Here is a 25,760-nt window from a genome sequence, read left to right as displayed (position 1 = left end):
GGTATATGATCGTAATGAAATAATATTGTGCTGTAAGAAATGACAAACAGGATGCTTTCTGAAAAACCTGGAAAGGTTTTTCATCATGAACTGATGCAAAGTGAAATGAGCAGAACCAGGAGAACATAGTACACAGTAACAGCAATATTGTATGAATATGGAGCTGACAGTGTGCTAGGCATGAAAATTTCCATCATTGCTAAGCCTCTCTTCTAGCCTTTTTGGTTCCATTAGATTGTTTTCTGTACACATCTTCAGGATGGGATCAGATGAGGATCCTTTGGCCCACAGGAAAAGTGGGCTACTGCAGGAGATTTTCTGACAATACAGCTACACTTTACTGATTCTGGCTCTGATCACTTCAGGATCTCTCAGAGTCTCAACTAGGGCTGGATCGCTTTATGTCTGTTCAGCACCAGATGGCAAGTTTATATAAACAAGATCAGAGGGGAGTATTAACATAAGGGGATGTACTGTTCTTAAGCAGATTCAAAACACTGTAGAAAACCCTTTTTACTTTGAGATCATTGATATCTCTCTTTAAATGCCTATTATAGTGCATTAAAGCAGGTCTCTGAAGGACCTCTATTGGGCAATACCCCTTATTGGCAGTTTGTCTGATTCCTTGTAAAAAAACAACATTTTAGGGCAAGTCTACATGGGCCTAAGTTTCCTCATTTATAAAATGAAGGCATTGAACCAATTGACTTTCAAGATAAAAGCAGTAGTGAAGGAGACAAGATCCCAAGTTTGGGGTTTAATCAGTGACACACACAAGCTGCTTCTCACCTATTCTCCTTAAAAAGGGGTTGTTGCAGCAGGAAAGGGCCTTTCCCACTTTGATTCTGGCCAAGCTGACCTCCAGTGTGGATTTCTCTCCAGCAACCATAGTGTATGTCCCCCTGAGGTGCTTAACCACAAGAGGTCCTCACAAAACATCTGCTACTTTTCCTTATTCCTTCTCCTCCAACCCCATCCCCATTAATCAGCATTCCTTCCCCTGGCTACTGCCCTGCAGTGCTGTAACAGAGCTCAGGCCTTCCTGAAAATGCGATGATCAGAGGAAGGCAGGGGGAGGGAATGGAGGAGGGAGGAGGGGAGGGGAGAGGGGGAGGGGGCCGGGGGAGAGAAAAGGGAAGAGGGAGAAGAAGGTGGCTGAGTGGCTATTGGGCAACAAGGAAGGACAAACATTGTTAGGTCACTGATTCTGCTAACACAGCTCCTGTTTCTCTATAAAAGGACCAGGAGAACAGCTAAGAAGCCATCACAGAATCCAGGGGGTTATTCTGTGATAGAAGCCCCACCACCCCCTTGCTACCAGGCCCAGAACCAACAAAGAAATGAAACTCACTTTCTCCGCCTTATTATCCTTCGGGATAATAGGTAAGTGACCACTGATGGCTATTGATTTAGAGGGGGAATGCCAGGTTCATTTTTGGGGTGAGGTGGGGGTAGTCTTCCCTGCCCATTCTTTGTGAGTAAGACCAGGGTCCATGGTAGCCTTCTGCATATCTCCTAGTGGGAGCTTTCTCTGAGGCCACTAGCACACTGGAGGGTGTCAGGAATTGGATTCCCATCTCTGTCTTCACAAAATAAAATGTGAATGAGACAGATCCACACCTGGCATGGAAGAGAGATCAGTCCTGGGGTTAAACTATCCGTGAGTGCAGTCTTGAGTTCTTGATCTGCTACCCTTGTAGATATAATAACAATAATGATAATTTAAAAAATAATAATAATTAAGCCAGCATTTATATAGCACTTTAAGGTTTGATCCTCAGAGCAACCCTGTGAGATAGATGCTATTATGATCTCCATCTTATAGATGAGGAAATTGAGGCCCAGAGAAGGGTAAGGGGCTTACTAATAGACATACATCTAATAAGGTCTGAGATAGAATTTCAACTCAGGTTTTCCTTACTCTTAACACTGAGCCACTTGAACATTTAGAAAGTTGCAATTGACCTATGAGGTCATCAAAACCCTCTCATCTTACAGATAAAGAAACTGAGGCCCAGAGAGGTTAAATAATTTGCCTAGGATCACACAGATTATTTGAAGGGGGTGGGAGACATACTTCACAAAGTTATTTTATAAAAGGAGGACCTGATAGAAATACAGAGCTTATGTGAGTTTTCCTGATCAACGCTGCAGCAGTCAATAATAGATATAACCTGCTTTAGGAGGATGTAGAACTCTCATCCCCAAATGCAGATCCTGAGATAAAAACTTTAGATCTGAGATCATAACTTTAGATCTAGAAGGTATCTTAGAGACCATCTAGTACAGGACTTCTTAACCTTTTTTTGTGATGGGGACCCCTTTGGCAGTCTGGTGAAACCTATGGATCCTTTCTGAGAATAATTTTTAAGTGCATAAAATAAAATATATTTGATGACCAAGGAAGCTGATTATGTCAAAAGAGAGTCATCCAGACATTAAAAAAAAAACTTCCCTGGCCTCTGATTAAGAGCCATAGATCTAGTCAGATCCCTTCATTTTGTAGCTGTGAGGAAACTGAGTCACAGAGGGAGAGGCTGAGATGGAGGAAAGCTAAGGGTTCTGCCTACAGTCACCAGGCTGGTCAGTAGTATAGACCAGATGAAAAGAGATGCTTGGCTTCTTGTTACAAGGCCTCCCTAGAGGGCTGAAAGCAGGTGTTTAGGAGCAATAAAGGGGTGATGGCACTTTACCATTTTTCATAATAAAGCCCTAGGAGCTCCCCTCTCAGTTTGCTTCTCCAAATTCTTTCTGATGGACACTAGTGTCTTCTTCCCTTGTTAATGTCCTATTAATGAAATTTTATATCAATCACTCCACAAGCATTTACTAAGTGCCAACTGTATGCCAGGCATTGGGGATAGAAACACAAGAGCTTAGTGAGCTCCTGCCATCAAGGAGCTTACATTATAACAGAGAGACAACACGCTAATGGGAGTAAGTGAGTGGTTGCCATGGAGGACTCCTTGAGAGTGGGAAATATTGTTGCCTTTTTTAAATCTCCATGGCTGATTTAGACAATGACTGGTACACAGTAAGCACTTAATAAGTGCTTGTTGAGTGATTGATTTTGTTTGGAAAGTTATTGGGATAGTGAGTTTTCTAAATAACTCTTTGCTCCTTTTGTTTCCTGCTTACAGGATCCAAAAATATTCCTCTTTCCCCTGCATTGCTTTCCCTTTAGTTCCAAATATGATATAGCAAATACAAGACAGGTATAGAGTACAGACCGGTCAACTCTCAGAGGGGAGGATAGAACCATCTGGGAGGAGGGGAAAAGCTCAGCAATTGAACCAGGTCTAGTTTTCTGAGGCCAGCTCTCTAAATCACGGTCCTCTTGGAGAAGGAAAGACAAACAACAACGAAGTCGCACTGCCTCTTAGCAAATCCTTTAAATAGGAAAAAGCCTTAGTTGAATGGGAAGAATGGGGCAGAGCTGCCCCATGGAGGGATGAAACTGAGATCCCAGCAGATCCCCTCTGGTGCTTCCAAGGAAGCCAGGGGCTCTTGTAGAGAGAAGGAGGACAAAGCAGGAGAGGGGCTTACTCCAGCCAGCAAAATAGCTTCTGATTTTAACTAATAATTCTAGATAACTAAGTTCTAAATTCTAGCATTGAAGGACTGACTATGACATAGAGGAAAGACTTTTGGAATAAAAATCAAAGGACTTGGGTTCCTCCTGGCTCTGGCACTTGCTTTCTGTGTGATCCTGGGGGAGGGAGGACGGTTACTTCATTTCTCTGGGCCTCAGTTTCCCTCCCTATAAAATGAAGCTGTTGGAGTTAATTGCATTCAAAGTCTCTCCCAGGTCTAAATCTATGTGGAACACATGACATATTAGGTTAGGTTTTGGGGGAGATAAGGAAATGCCTAATGTAGAACATGACAGTTGAGCCTAGTTTTGAGGTGAACAAGAGATTTTAAGAGACAAAGGGGAGGAGGAGGGACATTCCAGGCAGGAAGGACAGCCTGTGCAGATGCAGGAGAAGGAACATTATATATAAGAATGGCAAGAAGGCAAGATTGGCTGAAAGGCAGAGTGCTTGAAGGGAAGTAATGCTTAATAAGTCTGGAAAGGTGAGGGAGAGCTAGACTATGAAGGAATTTAAATGCTCAGCAAAGGAGTTTGAATGGTACAGACCCTTCAGATCCTCTAAAACACCTTAGAGATCTGGTCCAACCTCTCGCATTTTGCAGATGAAGACACTTCAGCTGCAAAACCCCATTCATTCTGGGAAGAACTGTGTGAGGACACTTCTCATGAGGGCAAAGATATCTTTTTTTTTTTTAAAGGCAATTGGGGTTAAGTGACTTGCCCAGGGTCACATAGTAAGAATCAAGTGCTTGGTCTGAGGTCAAATATGAACTCAGGTCCTCCTGACTTCAGGGCCGGTGCTCTATCCAATGTGCCACCTAGCTGCCCCTGGGCAAAGATATCTTGGGATGTTTCATGGGATATTTCAATCCATATCTAACGAATTCCCAGACTTTGTGTTTTGGTTTTCTGCATATTTGTAAAATATACTTTGAATATATTTCCTGCAAGCTGCTGTGCTGGTGTTCCCTTGTTGTTTAGTTGTGTCCAACTCTTTGTGACCCCATTTGGGTTTTCCTGCCAAAGATACTGGAGTGGTTTGCTATTTCCTTCTCTAGTTCATTTTATAGATGAAGAGCTGAGGGAAACAGGGTGAAGTGACTTGCCCAGGGTCACACAGCTAGTTATGTGTCTGAGGGCGGATTTGAGCTCAGGTCTTCTTAGACTCCAGGCTTGGTGCTCTATCCACTTTGCATTCAGCTGCCCTCAGTGGCTATAATGCAGAGGCTATTCCATCCACTAAAGTCCTCCTCTGATGCTTCATCTTGCCAAGAAGGTGACCCTAACTTGGTGAGCCAGTTCAAAACCTGGCAGGTCCTACTAAGCTGGGAAGGCTTCAAGTATGGTTTCCATGCTGTCCTAGGACCACAAAGTTATGATTTTAGAGGTGGAAGGGACCTTGGATCATACTAAGAATAACTGACACTGGTTTGAGTGTTAGAAGCATCTAGTTCAACTCCCTTATTTTACAGACATGGAACTTAGGAAAAGTTAAATGACTTGCCCAGAGGCACATAGATCATAAGTAGCAGAGGTAGGATTTGAACCCAGCTCTTCCAGCTCCAAATCAAGTGTTCTTTTTACTAAACCATTAGTAAAACCTAAACTGCAGGCCAGCTAAGTGTGGAGAGGCTAGAAGGATAGGGAGATATAAAAAGGATTTTGAAAATAAAGTAAGGTAGCTGTGTGACCCTGGGCAAGTCACTTAAACCCAGTTGCCTCCAAAAAAAAAAAAGAAAATGAAGAAAGGATTACTTCCTAGGAAACCATGGATCTTGGAAGTGCTGACTTAACACATCAATAAAGCTGATTCGAACCTCTCTATAAGTCAGGTTTTTTTTTTTTAAAAGGCAATCAGGGTTAAGTGATTTGCCTAAGGTCACACAGCTAGTAAGTGTCTGGGCTGAATTTGGACTCAGGTCTTCCTGACTCCAGGGTGAGTGCTGTATCTGCTGAGCCACCTAGCTGCCCCTAAATCAAGGCTTCTTAATCTGGGGTTTGCAAATTTTTCTTTTCTTTACCTGTATTCAATACAGTTGGTTTCCTTTGTAATCCTATGTTATGCATCATGCTGAAAGACTTTGTGAAAAATAGTAACAGCATCAGCACTAACAAAACACAACCCTCACCCCCCCCAAAAAGGGGCCACTGATGAGGAATAAAATAACAGTGAGGGAAGGGGAATTATCTTTTTCTTTCCATCCCTTGGGTCCTTCCCTACCAGCTTCCGAGGTGGTGGGAAGGAAAGGGGAGGCATCTTGGGAATGAGAGCTTGTGCCCTGGATAATTGAGAGCGGATGACTAGACCGGGATGTGTTGCTTGCCTCGGTTTCTAATTGGTGGGGACAACTTCCCATCCTGCATGCAGGCACTGGGTCTTGTTTCTCTGTTCTCCTTCCTGGAAGATGACCGCAGCAAGAAGATCAGGACCCGGGACAGGGGCACCTCCTCTGTCTCTGGTTGACTGAGGTGAGTGTGGCCATGAACTCATTCCCCTCTGACTTTTCTCCTTTAGGGCTGTGCCTGGCTTCTACAGAACAGCAAGTAAGATGGTGTGTCATATCGGAAAACGAGCTGAAGAAATGCAATGAATTCAAAGAGGCCTTGAAGTCTATCAACCATCCCGGTCTGGCCTGTATAAAGAAAACTTCCCACATAGATTGTGTTAAGGCGATCTCGGTAGGTCACAAGCCCTCCTTAGTGGTAGTGGTATGGTGGAGGGTGTGTGATTGTCTGCCTGAGGGACAGTGGAGGAATGTTCTCTCTGCTCTCCCTCAATTCTCTTAGTTTGTTTCATTACACTGGTACCTCCCTTCAGTTGTTGCAGTTGTGTCTGACTCTTCATGAGCCCGTTTGGGGTTTTCTTGGTAGAAACTACTGGAGCGGTTTGCTATTTCCTTCTCCAGATCATTTGATATATAAGGAAACTGAGGCAAACAGTGAAGTGACTTGCCCAGGGTCACATAGCTAGTAAATGTATGAGGTCACATTTGAACTCAGGACAATGAATCTTCCTGATTGCAGGCCTAGTACTCTGTGCGTTATGGCGCCACCTAGCTGCCCCAAAGAAATTCTTAGTGCTCAGTAATTCTGGAAAAGTGCTTTCCCCAAAGGTAGCCTGGAAGGGAGACAGAATTTCTTGCAACGCTGAGAAAGCAGCTGTCTGGAAAATAGAGGAGGAAAGAAAAATAAAATCCAGAAATGGAAGAGACCCTGGCTTTTTTAAGGCTATGTCAGCAAAGGGTAAGCTTTGACAAGGCCTGCCAAGCTGGAAGGGCTTTAGCTGAGTGAGGGCCCAATGACTGGCTGCCTGCCTGCTGAGACAGCCCAGATCAGTGCAGTGATGCTCGTTACCTGAAACTCAGTTACCAGGTGACCATTCATTCATTTATTTATCTCTTCCTTTCCTTCCTTCTTTCCTTCCTTCCTTCCTTCTCTCTCTCTCTCTCTCTCTCTCTCTCTCTCTCTCTCTTTCTTTCTTTCTTTCTTCCTTTCTTGCCACAGTCATTCCTCAAGACAATCTTCTAGGAGTGGAGGAGAACCTAGGTGAATGTAGAATTCAAGTACAAATAGGAAAAGATCATAGAATCATAGATTTGGATCTGAAGGGGGCCTCTGAGGTCACCCTAGTTTAGCTCCCCCTTCCTTTTTTTTTTTTTCCAGATGAGAAAACCCTAGAGAGATTAAGCAAGATTGCCCAAGGTCATCCAGATAGCTCCTAGCAGAGCTGGGATTTGAACCTAGGCGCTTTGACTTCAGTGTGTAGCTGGTGAATAATTAATTATTCAACGGACAAACAAATGAAAGGGAGTCTGCCCCACTCCTACTCACTTTCCATATCAGTTTTCATAGCTTATAGATTTAGAGCAAGGAGGAACCTTAAAGGTTACTAATCCACCCCCCTCATTTTACAGATGAGGAAACTGAGGTCCAGAGAGGTCAAGTGCCTTGCCTAAGGTCCCACAGTAAGTGGAAGAGCCAGGATTTGAACATAAATTTTGACTTCTGATTCCATATCCAGCTTGTTTTCTGTAGCCTTCTTGAGGGTAAAGACCAAATAAAATTAATATTTTCTATGGCCATTTTTCATTAGGAAAGGCTTGGTAAATACTGTTTGAATGAAAGGCAGGGCAATTACAGGCAGGGAGGGAGAATGAGAGGGATTTTTTTTTCATTTAATGGGAAAGAGAATTTTTGGCATGTATATCTACTATTATGTTCTAAGGAAGGTAGGAAGGAACTAAGAATTTATTAAATCCCTGCTGTGTTAAGCACTTTTGATCCTCGAAACAACCCTGAAAAGTAGGGGTTGTTATTATTCCTATTTTATAGTTGAGTAAACTGAGGCAGACAGGTCTTTTGCCCTGGGGTCACACAGCTAGTAAGTATCTAAAGCCAGATTTGAACTCTTTCTGACTCCAGGCCCAGGACTTTATCCACTGAGCCATCAGTTGTCTCCATGGCAGGTAAAAGACAATGTAGCTTTGTGAAGGTTTTTCTAGTCATAATTTTTCTATGATTTCCTGCCAAAACTATCCCTTACATGTGTTCATACTGTTCTTATTGAGAGGTGAGGGACTTCAGTGCTGTTTACACTCATCCCTTTCAGGAAAATGAAGCTGATGCTGTGACTGTTGATGGTGGTTTGATCTACGAAGCAGGTCTGGTACCCTACAATCTGAAACCCATCGTTGCTGAAGACTATGGTACTGAAACAGGTGAGTTCTCCTTGACCTGCACATGTTGGCTCCCAAGCCAGCACAAAGGATTTGACAACTCTTGGGATGCTGAAAGGACCCAACCCTGAAAGTCCAGAAACTGACATTTGTGTTATTCTCAAGAGACGCCATTGATGGGAGTGAGAGATTGGGCTTCGGCTGTGGGACAAAACTCCCAGAAATTCCCTTATTATAACAGAGGCCCTTATATAAACAACTCCCCCTCTCCCTCATACATTTCTGCCCCCTAAACTTATTTTCTTTATGTGCTTCTGACTCTGAAGAATTCAAACCCGTGGTGTAAGGAGGAGAAAGGAAAAAATGTCAGTAACGGACAGCATTCTGGTCACCAAAACAATATAGGGATTTTAGCTGGGAAATTACCTGAGAGGAGATTGTAGAGATGGCAAATGTGAACTGGGGCCTTTTCCTAGCCACTCATTTGCCTGAATGGGACCACTGGAAAAATTCCCAGCATTTAATGATTTGAAAGGGGAGCTTTGATTATTTTCTCTTATACCAGTCAAGGAAGAATTTTTTCTCTTTTAAAAAATTTCTTTTATTTTTAGTTTATGGAATAAAACAAACATTTCTATAACATAGTATAATAAAAAGATGATTGCATATGAAACTACAAATCTATTACATATAACTTGCAATTCCTTTTATTTATACAACAAAGTTTTCATGTAAATTTCTATTTTTTCTTCTGTCCCCCCACAAGATGGCCACCATTAGGCACAAATAGGTGTATATATATGTATTTTACGTATATATATATGTAAAATTTTTCTAACATGCTTCTATTTATCAGTTCTTTCTCTAGATGCAGATAGCATCTTTCTCCATATGTCTTATGGTTAATTTAGGTATTTATAATAGTCAAAATAATTTATTTGCTCAAAGTCTTTCTTAAAACAATGTTGCTGTTACTATGTACAATGTTCTCTTGGTTCTACTCATTTTGCCTTCATTATTTTGTGTTTTATAAGACTTTTATATATGTTTATATACTACATATGTATATATGTACATGTATGTATATAGGTGAGAGGACACATATGTGTGTGTGTGTGTATATATATATATATATATATATATATATATATACACACACACACATGTAAAGTTTTATAAGAGTTTTCAAATTCTTCCTTCTACTCATCACCAGATCCAAGTCCAAGATCAGAGATTTCCTGGGATCTCCCCACCCCTTAGGAAATCAGCAGAATAGTGTCTTTGGCTCCTAGCTGAGAACCTTCCTGTTTCTTCCATCTTGTAGCTCCTCTGTCTCAGTACTTTGCTGTAGCTGTTGTGAAGAAAGGAACTGATTTCCAAATCAAGGACCTCAAAGGCAAGAAATCCTGCCACACTGGCCTGGCCAGGTCAGCTGGGTGGGTCATGCCTGTGGGGACATTGTTTACACTTGGCTTGTTGAATTGGGAAGGACCACCAGAACCAATAGAGGAAGGTAAGCTGGCAAGTACAGTGAGTACTCTGCATGTAGTGGCTTCTAGCTGCAGTATTATTATTAGTTCTCCCCCCTCCTTTCCCCCTTCCCTTCCTTTCCCCCCTGCTCTCCACCAGATCTGTGATTTCAGCCACAAAAAGAATTCTCAGAGGGGAAATTTTTCTACTGAATGCAGAGGAAACTGTAGCTTATCAGCTCAGGCTCAAGGTGCCTGGAGCATTGAGAATTTAAGGGGACTTGACTGTACATGGCAAGACCTGGGTCTTTCTGGGCCAATTTTCTTTCTCTTTCTTTTAAAAAAATAATATTTTATTCCCCTCCCCCAATTATATGTTAAAATAATTTTTAAACATTTTTTAAAAAGCTTTGATTTCCAAATTCTATTCCTCCCTTCCTTTCCCCCTCTTTGAGACAGTAAGTAATCTGATACAGTTTATTCATATGCAATCATGTAAAATATCAGAGGCCAGTTTTAGATCCACTTTCCCACGTTCTGTGTTCATTACACACATATATTCACTGTGCACATTAGAAACTGGCACACTGAAGCAAACAATAACAACAAAGATGATCATTTAACAGTGGCAACAGTAGAAAACATTATTTATGTTGTCATCGATCATCAGCGATCTTTATTTTATTTAGTGTGCAAAATTTGGATGCATATAAATTTTATGTAAGATTTGCAGAAAATAGACATGATAGACAATAGACAAAATAGACAAAATAGAAATAGACAAATAGACAAATAGAAATGAGTAAATGTCTGGGCATGATGTAGCTTTTTTTCTGTGATTGAAAATTGTGCTTTGAGGGACAGCTAGGTGGCACTGTGGAAAGAATACCTTCTTGTGGACTAATTCATCCAAAGTGAAAAGCAAGTGGTTGAGATCATTCTGTTCATGCAGATCACTATTGATATGTCTTTTGGGAGGAGAGCTGGCCTGGAAAACACTCTTTGGACTAGCGCCTTGTTTCTATGTGTCCCCCTACATGCCCCTCACACTGCTCAGCCTGCTGTTTCTTTTTCTCCGTAGCTGTGGCCAGGTTCTTCTCCGGCAGCTGTGTTCCTTGTGCTTCGGGGAAGAATCCTAAATTGTGTTCTTTGTGTGCTGGAAAAGGTGGCGACAAGTGTGCCTGCTCAGACAGAGAACCTTATTTTGGTTACTCAGGAGCCTTCCAGTAAGTTGAATTCTCCCCATAACTCCAATGAAACTTTAAGCATCAGTAGGTCTGTGAACATTCTCCCCAACCCCTATGATTTTCTTGGGGTCCATCAACAGCCACTCCTTAGCTTCAACCATCCTGACCCCTGGATTCCCAAAGAGGTTGGGCAGGACAGCAAGTACCCTATGCTTCAGTCCCTCCTTCTACAGTCACCTCTACTTTTGTTCAAATGAGGTTAATTTATGTAAAGCACTTTGCAGAGGGACTATGATTATGATTATGATTATTACTATTATTGTTACTGGTTCTTTCAGTTTCTTGGGCCTAGTCTAGGCCTGAACTGAAGGAAGACAAAGAGCCTGACTAAGAAAGTTCTCTAGTATTCAGCAGTCCAGCCAACATAGTCCCTGGGTCATTACAGAAGGGCAGACTACTTACGAAAAGAAGTCCCCCACCCTCTGGCTCACAGTCTAGCCTATTGAAAAAAGACTTTCTTTTCCCTATGGGCCAATTTGAGCTGGCCTTCTTGGGTCAGTATCTGAACCCCCTCTGTAGTTAATACACCCCTGGACATTAGTTACATGCTGAATGCCCAGCATTGGGTTAGGGACTGAGGATATAGAAGTAACAGAGGTAGAATCTGCCTTCAAGAAGCTCACAGAAGGAATATTGGATTGGGATGGGAAGATTAGTTGTTTAGTCATTTTAGTATGTGCCTCGTGACCCCATTTGGGCTTTACTTGGCAGAGATACTGCAGTCATTTGCCATTTCCTTTTCCAGCTCATTTTACAGATAAGGAAACTTCACCCCTAACAGGGTGAAGTGACTTGCCCAGGGTCAAACAGCTGGTAAGTGTCTGAGGCCAGATTTGAAATCAGGAAGAGTTTTCCTGACTCCAGGCCCACTATTCTGTGCACTATGGTGTCACATTGGAAGACTAGGCCGATACCTTTAAAACAATAGCCAACCAATCATGGCAGGATACGAGAAGTCTCCTTGGCCCAGTGGGAAGAGAACTGGATTTGGAGTCAGAAGACTCCAGTCTGAATCCTGACTCTCTCGCTTTTACTACTTATGAGACCTGAGGCAAGTCACTTCTCACAAGTCAGTTCAGACCTCAGGCCCTTCATCTTCAGATAGGAGGTTAGAGTCAATCATTTTAAAGTTCTTTCCAGTTCTAGATTTACAAGTAAGTGGGACCTTCCCCTTAACTGCAGTTAAGCTTCATGTGTCAATAGGATTCATTTGTATCATTAAGTGCTGAATTGGGTCACATGGGCTAGAAAGGCTCAGGGACCTATGAATCTTGTCTCTAAACTTTCCTACCTGTGTGACCTTATGAACCTCAGGTGGACCAGATGTTGTCTTGCTCTGGAAATCCTCCATATGCTTTTATGTCTGTGAGGACTGTAGGAAAGCATAGGATAAGCTATTAATGATTCTCTTGATTTCCCTTTTCCCTAGATGCCTGAAGGATGGTACTGGTGATGTGAGTTTTGTCAAGCACACAACTGTGCTGGGTAAGTACCAGGGTAGAGAAGCCCAGCTCCCCACTACCCCAAGCATTGTTCATAGCCTAACCTCAGTCTTGTTCTTTCTATTTCCTATTCTTGTGTTCTTTCTTAGAACCCTCTTCTGAAGAAAATTTTAAAAAGTTAGTTCATAATGGTCTTATGGGTATGCCATTTACCATCTGTTGGAAGATAGGTGAAATTCTCTGCACTGGGCTCTTCTGAGTCTCTTTTTCAATAATTATTAACCTTTCCATCTACATCCTTACCTACACCCTAGTACTTGTAGATTAAAGTTGCCCACCTTGGTGCCCAGTTACCCTGCTAGACTGCAATGTCCTTCAAAATGAGGACCATACAAAATAGACAAAAATATGAGACATGAAAGGTGGAATAACTGAGACTCAACAGGCAAGGAAGGTGGAGGGTGGGAGGTGGGTGGTGAGGAAGATTGTTGGGATGTTCTGAGAAAAAGGTAAAATGTTAATGGATAATTGATTAGAGCCAAATAGTACATGCAAGATTTCTCCTGGGAAAGCCTGGTCCTTCAGGAAGACAATATCTTGCTCTTAGGCCTTTGTAACTTGCCAAGATTCTAGAAGCATGACAAAATAGTCAGTGTAGCATCTCTTAGGCCTAAAATTCTGATTCCACTATAGATTTTAGTCTGAGATTTCTTCTTCCCCTTGATCTTTTGCTTTTATTCAAAATATGTATCTCATTTAATGCCCATCATAGTGCATTGTACACAGTAGAAGCTTAATAAATGCTTATTCTGGTTTAAATTCTTCTGTAGTAGATCTGGCCTCGCTAGTCTTGCCAGGTTCAACCTTCCAAGAGGAGATGCTGAGACACTGATTCAAGAAAACTTAGAGTTCCTGGGGCATACATTCATCCTTGGAGCCCTACTCATTTAGGGCTTTTGCTTCTTCTTGCAGAGAACCTTCAAACTGAGGCTGACAAAAATAATTATGAACTGTTGTGTCCTGATAACACAAGGAAGCCTGTGGATCAGTACAGGGACTGCAACCTGGCCAAGATCCCTGCTCATGCTGTTGTGGCCCGAAGTGTGAATGGCAAGGAGGATCTGATCTGGAATCTCCTTTCCACTGCACAGGTATTGGTCATCTTCTTTCCTCTTTTTTTAAAAATTCAATTTTATTTTATTTTCAGTTCTAAATTTTGTCCCTCTGCCCATCCCCTCCCTTACCCATTGAGATAGCAAGAAATATAAAACTCATTACAAATATGAAGTCATGCAAAACTCATTTCTGCATTAGCCATGCAAAAACAGAAAGAGAAAGGAAGAGGGAAAAACATGCTTCAATCTGCACTCTGAGTCTATCAGCTCTCTATTTGGAGGTAGATAGCATTTTTCATCATGAGTCCTTTGGAACTGTGGTGGGTCATTGCATTGATCAGATTTACTAAGTCTTTCCCAGTTGATTATCTTTATCATATTGCTGTTACTGTGTAGAAAGTTCTCCTGCTTCTGCTCTCTTCTCTTTACATCAGTTCATACAAATCTTCCCAGGTTTTTCTGAAACCATCCCCTTCCTACATTTTTTAAAGCACAATAGTATTCCATCACATTCATATGCCATGACATGTCTGGCCATTCCCCAGTTGATGGGCACCCCCTCAGCGTCCAATTCTTTGCCACAACAAAGAGAGGTGCTATAAATATTTGTGTACATGTGGGCCCTTTTTCTTTGACCTCTTTGGGGTATAGACTTAGTAATGGCATTGCTGGGTGAAAGGGAATGCAGAGTTTAATGTGCATAGTTCTGGACTGTTCCAAATTGCTTTCTAGAATGACTGAACTAGTTCACAGCTTAGTGTGCCTGTTTTCCCACAGCCCCTTCAGCATTTGTCATTTTGCTTTTATCATCTTAGACAATCTGATCAGTGTGAGGTGATACCTCAGAGTTGTTTAAATTTTCATCTCTCTGATTATTATTGATGTAGAGCATTTTTTCATATGACTATTGATCATCTTTTCCTTCTGCTAAGTTTTCATTGTGTTCCTATTTGCTGTTCCTCTTTAAATCCTTTTAAATTCTGGTGATTTTGTTCCTTCCACCAAAGTCTGTCAGAGAAATAAGCATCATGATACTGTAGTATGTGCAAAGAGCATCAGTTCTGGGCTTAGAGGGGCTGTGTTCAAATTCTGTCTTCCCACTCACCCATGGGCATTTCATCTCTTTAGTCCTCGATTTTCCTATCTGTAAATTGGGAGTATTGGACCTGTTGGCCCTGAGGTCCCTCTCAGCACATTAGATCTTTGATACTATAAACACATGACCCAGCACAGCACATTACAGTTTACAAAACATGCTTATGTCCATTATCTCCTTATTCCTTAAGAAAGTACAATGTGATGGGAAAATTAACTCAACTTAGATTCGGAAGTCATTTCCCATCTCTGTCACTAACTGGCAGGGTGACTTTAGTCAAGTTGCTGAAACTTTATGAGCCTCAATTTCTTTGTCTGTAAAATGGGCATAACATTAGCATTCTCTACACCCTACAGGGAGGTTTTGAGGATCACAAGAGAAATTCTGTGGAAATTGCTTTTGTGCCTTGCAAAGGGGTATCTGAGTATTGGCTATTGTTGTTTCTCTGATTCTCATTAATAACCCTGCAAGGTGGTCTGGGTAGATGTTACTGTCTCCACTTTTTTTCCTTTTTTGGCAAGGCAATTGGGGTTAAGTGACTTGTCCAGAGTCACACAGCTAGTAAGTGTCAAGTGTCCGAGGCTGGATTTGAACCCAGGTCCTCCTGACTCCAGGGCCAATGCTCTATTCACTGTGCCACCTAGCTGCCCCGTCTCCGTTTTAAACCTGATGCTCAGAGAGGTTTAACAGAGGCTGGACCTCAATCTGGGTCTTCTGACTTTGTCTGCTACACTCTGTACCATCCCATAGGCCATCCGTACTCTACAGAGGGAAATCCACTTCCTGCATTGGTGATGCACTGGCTAGGCTAGGATCTCATAAGCTTATGAATCTGTCAGTCTGTGTTAATATGCCATAGACAGATTCACCACTGATGCTCCATGTGATAAAAAGAATAGCTAGCATTTTATATGACACCTTCAGATTTGCAAAATGCTTTACAGTTATTATCTCATTTGGTCCTCACAATGACCCTCCGAGGTCGAAGCTATTCTTCTTCTCATTTGTTGTTGTTCAGTTGTTTCAATCATGTCTGACTCTTTGTGACCCCATTTGGGGTTTTCTTGTCAGAAATACTGGAGATACATTTCCTTCTCCAGCTCATTTGACAGATGAGGAAATTGAGGCAAACAGTTACTAACAATCTTGTTAGTAAGTGTCAGAGGCCAGATTTGAACTCAAGAAGATGAGTCTTCTTAACTCCAGGCCCAACACTGTATCAATTGCACCATTTAGAAACCATTCTCATTTTACAGATAAGGAAACTGAGGTGAACAGAGGTTAAATGACTTGCCCAAGGCCATACAGCTACTACATTTCTGAGGCCAGATTGGAACTCTGTTCTTCCTGACACCAAGTCCAATGCTGCCGCTACATTCCCTTTGTGAACGTTTTGCAAGAACTGATCAAGAGCGATGATTCTCAACATAATCAAAGTTGTTTATGATCAGAAGGGAGAGCATTTTTCAAAGAAAAAAGAACTGAGAAAATACTTCTCACCCAACTGCTCTAGGGCAAACATTCTTATATGCTTTAAAAGGAAAACAATCAAATGGAAGTCTTGGATAAGATAAATGGAGATAGATAGAACTGAGAGATTAATGGACACATACAAAGTAGACAAGAATACGAGGCATATAAGATGGAATCACTGATGCTTAACAGCCCTGGGGTTGGGAGAGATGACTGAGATATTCAGAAAAAGAGGTGAAATATAAATGGATCACAGGATGTCATCAGCTCCTCTAAGAAACATGCTTCCTTTAAGCATTTTCATTCACCAGATGAATGTAAAGTTCCCCTTGCCCTTCCCAGTGGTCCAATAGCTATATCTAATTTGTCATTAGGCCTCTGCACAATCTTCTAGAAGTATAATTAAATAATAGGTCTAGGGTCTTTTTGGTCTTGAATCCTAATTCCACAACAGATTTTAGTTAGTTATTAGTTTAGTTTAGTTAGAAATTCCTTCTCCCTCTTGACCTGTTATTTTTGCCTCATGGTTTCTGTTCATTTTCCTACTGCTCTGTGCCAGGCACAATGCTAAGTGCTGAGGACATACAGACAAAGTACATACATACATAGGTTTACATAAAACATACATAAAATAGATACAAGGTCATATGGGAGACAGGCTAGGTGGTACAGTGGATAAAGCGCTGGGGCCTAAAGTCAGGAAGACTCATCTTTCTGAGTTCAAATCTAGCCTGAGACACTTAAAAGCTGTATGACCCCGGGCAACTCATTTAACCCCATTTGCCTCAGTTTCCTCATCTGTAAAATGAGCTAGAGAAGGAAATGACAAACCACTCCAGTACCCTTGCCAAGAAAAGCCCAAGTGGGGTCATGAAGAATTGAACAGGACTGAAAACAATTGAACAATAACAACATATGGGAAAGGTGAGCAGCAGCTGAGAGAGTCAGGCTTAGATTTTATGTAGAAGGTGGCACTTGAGCTGAATCTGGAAGGAAACAAGGGATTCTAAGAGGTAGGGGTGGAGAAAGAATGGATTCTAGGCAAGTGGACATGGCAATGGAAGATGGGGTGTTCTGTCTTAAGAACAACAAGAGAACCAGTTTGGACCGTGGAGTGGGTGAAAAGGATCAATGTATAATTAGACTGGAAAGGTAGGTGGGGGCCAGCATGTGAAGGCCTTTAAGTAATAGAGTATGTATTTTGATCCTAGTGGGGATAGACAGTCATTGGAGTTTCTTGAGTAGGGAGGAGTAACATTGTAAACATTTGGCTTTAGGAATATCACATTGGCAGCTATGAGAATGATATCTTGGAGGGGAAAGAGAAATGTGACAGGGAGACCAATTAGGAGGCTTTGCAATAACACAGGGGAGATGTTATGAGGGCCTGAAATAAGGTGGTCTAAATGAAGAGGAAACAAGGGGATACATATGGGAGAGGCTGTGAAGATCACAAGATTAAGCAGTTATTATAAAAGTTGGGGGTGGAGGAAGTGAGGAGCTGAAGAAATCTCCAAAGATGTAAACCTGGAAGGATGATGGAGCCCTGGACTGAAATAGGGAAATTTAGCCTAGAAATGAGTGTGTGGGACAAGACCACGAGTTCTATTTTGAGTCTGAAATTCTTTTGAAACTGTCGAATAGAGAGTTGGTGATGAAAGAAACAGATTGGAGCTCAAGAGAGATTAGAGCTGGTTATAGAGATTGGTGAGCCAATGGCACAGTGATGATAATCCAAGCATGGGAGCGGGTTAGGTCAATAAGTGAGAGAAAAGAGAGAAAAGGACTCAAACACTGGGTTACCTCTTCCCTTGTTAGCAGTTTTCATTCATGGTTCTCTTTTTCCTTGAATAGGAAAATTTTGGTAAGGGCAAATCAGACAAATTCAATCTATTTGCTTCCCAACATGGAAAAGACCTGCTCTTTAAGAACACTGCCAACAGGCTTTTGAGAGTCCCTCCAAAGATGGACTATGAACTGTACCTGGGATACCAATACATCCAGGCCATTAAGCCCATTAAAGGTAAGCAGAGACTCTGGTCTGTATTGAGGGGGCCCAAGCAGTCTGATGACAGTATATGGGGTAGGCCATGATTCTAACTCAGTCGCAGGCATTGTAAGACATCATAACACTTCCAGGCATTTGGCCTTTTGAGAATTCCATAGCAATTTCTAATAATCTGGGGCAATTGATAAAATGGAGAAACAGAGACTCAGAGGGGTTACACAGCTGGCCGATCTCCTTCAGGCCAGCTGTTAAGACCAGATGGTTCTCAGTATTTGTCACCTGAATCTGATAGCCTTTTAAAGGATTTCTTTTGGATGAAGGACAATGGCAAACATTTCAAAAACCATATCCTGGGGCTATTTTACTTGGCACAGAAGAAATTTTCAGAACGTCCCTCCCCAATCATTTTTATGATCCTCAGTCCAAGTGGTCAGGAAATCTTCCTACCCATCATAGTTCCAAGCTGATATCACTAGGGAAGTACAGAATCAGAGAATGTCAAGAGATAGAAGGGACCCATTAGAGGTCATATATTTGAGAATATACAGTCATGTATTTGAGAGATCATATATATCATATATTTGAGAATCTGATTATATAGCAGAGAATTTCAGTGATAGAGACCACAGAAATAATATATATGAATATATGATATATGATGAATATACATGATGTATAAATACATATGATATATGAATATATCATATATTTGAGAGATGATATACTTGATCATGTATGTTTGAGAATATATATTCATCTATTCCAGAGATCATATATTTGAGAATCTGATCATATATCAGAATTTTGAGGAAAGAAGGGACCTTAGAAATCATGTGTATATATATGAATATACATCATATGCCATGAACATGTGATGTATGAATACATACGACATATGAATATATCATATATTTGAAAAATCATATACTTGATCATATATATTTAAGAATATATATTCATATATTTGAGAGATCATATATTTGAGAATCTGATCATATATCCAAGAATTTCAAGAATAGAAGGGACCTTAGAGATCATATATTTGTTTTCCTCATTTTAAAGATGTGAAAATGGAGGCCATCGAAGGAAAATGACTCTCCCAAAGTCATATAGGGAAGTCCTTGAAAGGCCAGGTCAAATCAGTTAATTAGGAAGTATTTAGAAAGTAAACTCCTGGCATATTTTGGTTTTGTTTTTTAATTATCCACAATCTCCTGAGTTCCTGGGTATTAAAAGAATTAAAAGAGTTCTTCTGGTGACTGGATGAATGATAACCTCCTTTTAATGCTAGAAACCCCAACTCTAAGGAAATTGAGGGAATTAAGGGGAGGACAGCAAATGGTTAATTGTGGGAATTGAGTAAACTACAATGACTCCATCTTGTGACTCAATTCTAGATCTAGTTCAATTCCCTTCCTATTCAATTATGGGTCTAGTCCAACTTCTATCTTGTGAGAAAAGTTGATTCAATTGTGGGAATTGGGAGAATAGTTTTGTTTGAACCTAGCCCTGTGTGACTGGGAAGCTGGACCACCTCTCCTTGCCTCTTAGAGACCCTTAACCAAGGACATAGGTCATGTAGACCAGAAACCCAGTCAGACCCAAAGACTGATGCAAGGAGTTTTCTTACAATTTTTCTTACAATTACAAACTCAAGTAACTCATGTGTCTTATCTGAAAACTGACTCTATCCTGATCAATTAGTTATTATTTCCACATTCCTTTGATTGTTTACACTTGGGGGGAGTGGGTGACCTCTTTTTCTGATTTCAAGGAATTATACCTGTTTGCTCTTTCCTTCCCAACTTGGAAAATCCCTACTCTTTCGTCTAACTAGAAGTTAGATGACATAATGTATTGTTTCCTTTTAATGAATTGGCTTTATTGCAATAATGGTTTTTAATATAGAAAAGTCTGTCTCTCCCTGTATTTGAGGTCCAGGCCTAAGCTGAGGAATCTGGTGTTGGTTAGTTGGGCAATTGTCATACATTATTTAATGAATCAATAAGCTCAGAAGATGGAACCTTTGTTTTCTTAGTTATTTCATCTTTCACTGACCACAACTCAAGCATTTTCATAGTGCATTTTAAGGATTGATTAGCAGGCCAAACTCTGACTTCTCTTCCCAGGTCATGCCCTAGACAAGCTCCATTCCTTAGGAGACAAAAAGGTGAAGTGGTGCACAGTGAACAATGAGGAAAAGAAAGTATGCGACAAATGGAGCGTGTTCAGTAATGGAGACATTGCATGTGAAGTGGGAGATAACTCTGAAGAATGCATTGTCAAGATAATGGTAGGTAGCTCTCATTTGGGTACAGCATCAGTGTTTGGGGTTCTTCAGCCTAGAGGATCTGGGTTCTAGTTATAGCTCTACTACTTTCCACTTGTATGACCCTGAACAAGCTGCTTGGCTCACTGGGACTCCGTGAAGAGTTTGGCCTAAGTGATATTGAAAGCACCGTCTAACCCTAAACTCCTGTCATTCAAAGTAGGAATTTCCTAACGGAGAAGGAAGATAGTGAATATTAATAATAACAACATTTCTGCTGAGTCTGGGTTACTGTGTTAGGGAATTACATTGAACACCAACTTCCCAGGAGCTAAGTGTGTGGCTGCCGTTATTTAGACAAGCCATTCTGTACTGTCACTCAACTGAGTACCTTTCTTCATGCTTCAGTGGAGCCATCAGCCGGACTAATATATGCATGCCTTTTGGTGCTCATGGGAATCTGCTTGATAAGAAAGCCTGAGTCTCTTTAAGCACCCCTAGTTCACTGTTAGCCTCCTCCCATGGACAGAAATAAAGAATTTGTACTCTGCAGGTAGTGTCTGAAAACTTTACCCCCTGCCTCAATGACAGTATGTTTTCTTTCTTTGTTGTCTATCTATGAAGATGTGTTATTGCCCACCAAAGAGTCAGAGCCTTCCATGTAACATGTATAACTTGACTTAGAACCACCTCCACCATGCCAAGGAGAGTGGTATTTTCTTGCAATAAAAGATGTATGCTTATAAAAAGTAATATTTTAAAAGGTCATATGCTGGGTCTCCTGTGTTGTATCCTAGACTATCTACTTTCTTACTCCTCTATAAAATGAGGGGATTAGATTAGATGATCTTGGAAGTCCCTTCCAGTAGATCTGTGATGCCAGAAGCCTTAGAAGTGACTTTCAACATGGGGAACAGCACAAGTGGGGTAGGGATGGCATCCGAGCCTGCAGACAGCCAAGGTCAATTCTGCAGATCAGTGAAAGATTGTTGTCTCCATCTCCCTGTGGATGTTTGTAGAGGGCAAGGGAGAGGAGTGGTAACTAGGGAAAAGCATGGTGCTAATGAAGCTAATAGTGATTATAACTAACATCTACATACAGTGCTTTCAAGTGTGCAAAGCATTTTACATATGTTGTCTCAAGTGAGCTTCACAGCAGTTCTGTGACATAGATGCCACAGGTATTATCACTCCCCCCATTTTGCAGATGAGGAAAATGAAGCTGAGAGAGGTTGTGACTTATAACAACAGAAAATTTCCTTCCACTTCTGGAATGACCACTTCAGATTCACCATTAGTAGGTCACATAGCTATCAGAAAGACTTGAACTCAGGTCTTCTTGACTTCAGGCCAAGGTTATCATGGATTTCATCCCCTGGCCAGTTAGCTATTATAATTTAATAATATTATAATTTATATTGGAGATAAGTATTCCGTAACCAAAGGCTGCATTCCTTAATCCCAAAGTTCATAAGTACAGGTGGTCATAGGAGAATTGGGTGAGATATTCAGAGAGAGCAGGTAGCTTAATATCCTTGGTAAGTGAAAGAAATTTATGAAGTGTCAAACAACCAGAAAAACTGAGATGGTGGAAAGTAAGACAGATGATCTTGGTTTGAGACCTGTCTCTATTAGCTTTGAGATCAGTTAACTTCTCTGGTCCTTAGTTATCTCATCTATAAGATGGGGATAATAATTTAAAAATTGCCTAGCACAGAGAATTGTCAGGAAAATGCCTTGTAAACCATAAAAAACCATAAAATGCTATATAAATGTGAGCTATTATTTTCCTCCCTAATTGCCTTCTGTATGAGATTAATATTCAAGATAATTTTCTGGTGTCAAACTCCATCTAAATTCCTGGACTTCCCATCCATCTCCTCCCTTCTTCCCCCTTCCTAATCAATCAACCCTGTCACTGAGTGTGTACTGTAGCAGTCCTGATGGAGGGCTAGTAGTCTTTGGGGAGCAGAGACCAGTCCAAATGTTTTGGTGATGATTTGCTTTGCCCCTACAGAAAGGGGAAGCTGATGCCATGAGCACTGATGGAGGATATGTCTATGTTGCTGGCAAGTGTGGGCTGGTGCCTGTCCTGGTCGAGAACTACGGTAAGTAAAGGGAAGATTTTTCTTTGTGCTTGACTCTCTCTGGACTCTGGACAAAAGATTTTGCACATAGCTCTCACTAGGGATTTTTTTTAGGTGGAAGAAGGGTGAGAAATATCAAAGGGATAAAACAGTATGACTAATAATCATTTAAACATTTACAGCTCCAAGATAATGGAGACAGCTCGGGTTAGCCCCTTGCTGTATAGACTAAGGTCAAATATCACATTTTCTTGCTATGCTAAGAAGTCCTGAAATGGTCAAAAGGCAAGAGAGGAAAGAGAAAACATGGGCCTCAGTTATCCACACATTCTAAGGGTGGGACCCAAATGGAAGGGCCTTTAGCTGAAAGAAGATGCATTTTCACCTTTCATGTTATTCTGAACTGGGAAGAATTAAAGATTCTTCCTAAGGGGATAACATTTCAGTGGGATAAACACTTCTGCTTAAGGAGACTTGATATTTCGTGAATGCAGATGGAAGATGACTCACTCCTTTGTCTTCTTTATTCTTTCAGCACCTAAGAATGGACAGAGTTATGGGCCTGATTGTGAGAATAAATCTGCTGAGGGTGAGTCTGAATTGGTAATTCCGGGGATGGAAGGAAAATTTCTATTATTATAAAAAGCAAAACTACAAAGGAGCCCCAGCAGATGAAATGGTAGGAAACCAAGGTCGGGTTTTTTTTTTTAATTAAGTTTTTTTGAATTAACAAAAATTCACTTATTCTTGCTCTTAAGAAAAAAAAAAGAAAAAACAAAACCCTAGGGTCAGTTGCAAAGAGTCACTGGGGGACTGCATACGTTCCTATAGATTTTAAGATGTGGAACAGTCCCTGGTTGGGGTTCATTCTTATTAGCCCTGTAGCAGGCTGAGAAGGGGATCAAGCTCATATAGATGTTTTTGCTTTGAAAATGGTAAAAACCAATCCATGTGCATTCAAACAGCCAGGATTAAATGCCAAGTGACTTTCTTGTCTTCCAACTCTGAGAAAGAAGATTCTCTTGGAGGTAGGGAGGAGACAAATTTCTGATTACACACACACACACTCTCTCTCTCTCTCCATATATATGTGTGCATATATGTGCATATGTATATATGCAAGAGAGAACATAAATAATACATAAGTTAGCTGAATGCAGATGCATTTTATATTAGACATACATATAACTACATATATACATATAAACATGGGTGTGTATGTATGTATGTATGTATGTATGTCTATTGGGTTAGCTGGCACAGTAGATAGAGTGCCAGGCTGGAGTCAGGAAGACTTATCTTCCTGAGTTCAAATCTGACCTCAGACCACTAGCTGTATGACCCTGGGCAAGTTACTTCACCCTGTTTGCCTTAGTTTCCTCATCTGTAAAATGAGCTGGAGAAGGAAATGCTGCAAACCACTCCAGTATCTCCACCAAGACAATCCCAAATAGGGTCACAAAGAATCAGATACTACTGAAAAATGACTGAACATAAACCATTAAATGGAAAAAGTTACCTTAGGGAATAATGGATTCTTTTTCATTGGAAGTCTTTTGAGTACAGCCCGGATGCCTACTTGTTGGGTATGTTATAGTGGAGATGCCTTTCTACTCATGAAAAATGAAGTAGCTGATGTCTGAGGTCCTTCCAACTCTCCAGTTCCATAATTCTGGGGATATTTATATATCTATTTCCCCTGAGGCATGAAGTAGGCTTGGTGTAGTGGCACCAAGTGGCACCTTGTGGAATGCCTCTTAATGCTAACTTTGGCTTTTTTGTAACTGGTTTTTTTTCCCCAAGGCTATTATGCTGTGGCTGTTGTTAGAGCAAAAACTGATCTTACCTGGGATTCACTAAAAGGCAAGAAATCCTGCCACACAGCGGTCGGCAGAACTGCAGGCTGGAACATACCCATGGGCCTAATATACAACAAAACCCATTCCTGTGAATTTGGTAAGCTGGTTCTTTGAGGAAGTTATTCGTCTAACTTTCTTTAGTGGTTAGTGGGGAAAGTCACATTGTGAAATCCCTCCTTACCCTGGGGGGCAGGGAGTGCTAAACATTTCTATACGGATAGAATCAGGTTAAAACAGATACCAGGGGCAGATTTGAAGAAGAAAAGTAGAACCCAAAGGACCTGGGTGATGGTGGGAGAGTATATTAATTGACTTTCTATATATGAGCCTTGAGTTTTTTTTTTTTTAATCACCATCTGGTGGGGTAACCTTCTCTCCATGCAATGGGGGCATACCTGCCTGTCACCCAATCTCTGAACCTCTGATTTGTTTCAGGTTCTGGGCTTATGAGCAGATGTTTTCACTTAATTGAGGCTATTAGATAGTTTAAAATAGAGGTTTTTTTTAACATGGAAAGTAAAGGGAAGTGCTCTTATATTGATTCAAGTAGAAACAGCTGTCTTTCCTCTATGCAGATAAATATTTCAGTGAATCCTGTGCTCCTGGTGCTGATCCTGCTTCCAGTCTCTGTGCCTTATGTATTGGCAATCCAGACTCACCAGTTTTGGATAAATGTGCTTCTAGTACCAAAGAAACCTACTACGGCTACAATGGGGCTTTCAGGTAAGGGTATTAGATCTGGCCCTATTAAGAATACCACCGGGAGGGGGGTGGCGGCAGCTAGGTGGTGCAGTGAATAGAGCACCAGCCCTGGAGTCAGGAGGACCTGAGTTCAAATCTGGTCTCAGACACATAATACTCACTTAGCTGTTTGACTCTGAGCAAGTTACTTAACCCCAATTGCCTCACACACCAAAAAAAAAAAAAAATGCTACTGGTGCAGGATTAACGCTGAACCGTAAAATCATAGGTCAGAAAGGGCTCTTATAGATCATCTAGTTTTACTTCATCATTTTATAAATGGGGAAATTGAGGCTCAGAAAGGTGATGTGACTTGCTCAGGATTGTGCAGCTGGTTAGGGGCAGGGCCACAGCTAGTAGTGAGGTCTCCTAACTCTCATTGAGGGATTTAGAACAGGTCAGCAGGACACAGACCAGATCCATGGCTCTGCACATTTGGTCATTTGTGGGTCCTGCCAGCACCAACAGATTTGTTGGGTTGTTCTTGGGTTTTTTTCCTAACAGATTGATGTAACACTATGACCTACGAGCAATGTGGCCCTTTGTTGCCTCTTGGTTGGAGTGAAGGCAGTATAGATTAGAAGCTGAAATGGCTGAAGGGAAAGGTGGCATGCTGCACTGGAAAGAATACTAGTCAGAGAACCTGTTTACATTCCTCCTGATGCTTATTTACCTGTATGATG

The 25,760-nt window shown here is 41.2% G+C and overlaps 1 protein-coding gene across 1 annotated transcript; it reads left to right on the top strand.

Moving 5' to 3' along the window:
* Positions 1–1,217: 1,217 nt before the first annotated feature.
* LOC114034122 (serotransferrin-like) lies at positions 1,218–25,059 on the top strand (the record flags this gene model as incomplete). The annotated part of the gene is made up of 13 exons (XM_027849722.1): positions 1,218–1,383; positions 6,111–6,274; positions 8,205–8,313; positions 9,596–9,784; positions 10,822–10,966; positions 12,417–12,472; positions 13,402–13,580; positions 17,968–18,136; positions 20,251–20,414; positions 22,408–22,498; positions 23,013–23,066; positions 24,281–24,433; positions 24,912–25,059. Coding segments are annotated over exons 1-13 (1,664 nt in total), but the record flags the coding sequence as incomplete, so codon positions are not given.
* Positions 25,060–25,760: the final 701 nt, after the last annotated feature.

Source organism: Vombatus ursinus, unplaced genomic scaffold (genome assembly GCF_900497805.2).
Source record: "Vombatus ursinus unplaced genomic scaffold, bare-nosed wombat genome assembly UNPS02008062.1, whole genome shotgun sequence".
NCBI lineage: Eukaryota > Metazoa > Chordata > Mammalia > Diprotodontia > Vombatidae > Vombatus > Vombatus ursinus.
The sequence above is the reverse complement of the archived record's forward strand: the minus strand, read 5'-3'. Positions and strand labels throughout refer to the sequence as shown.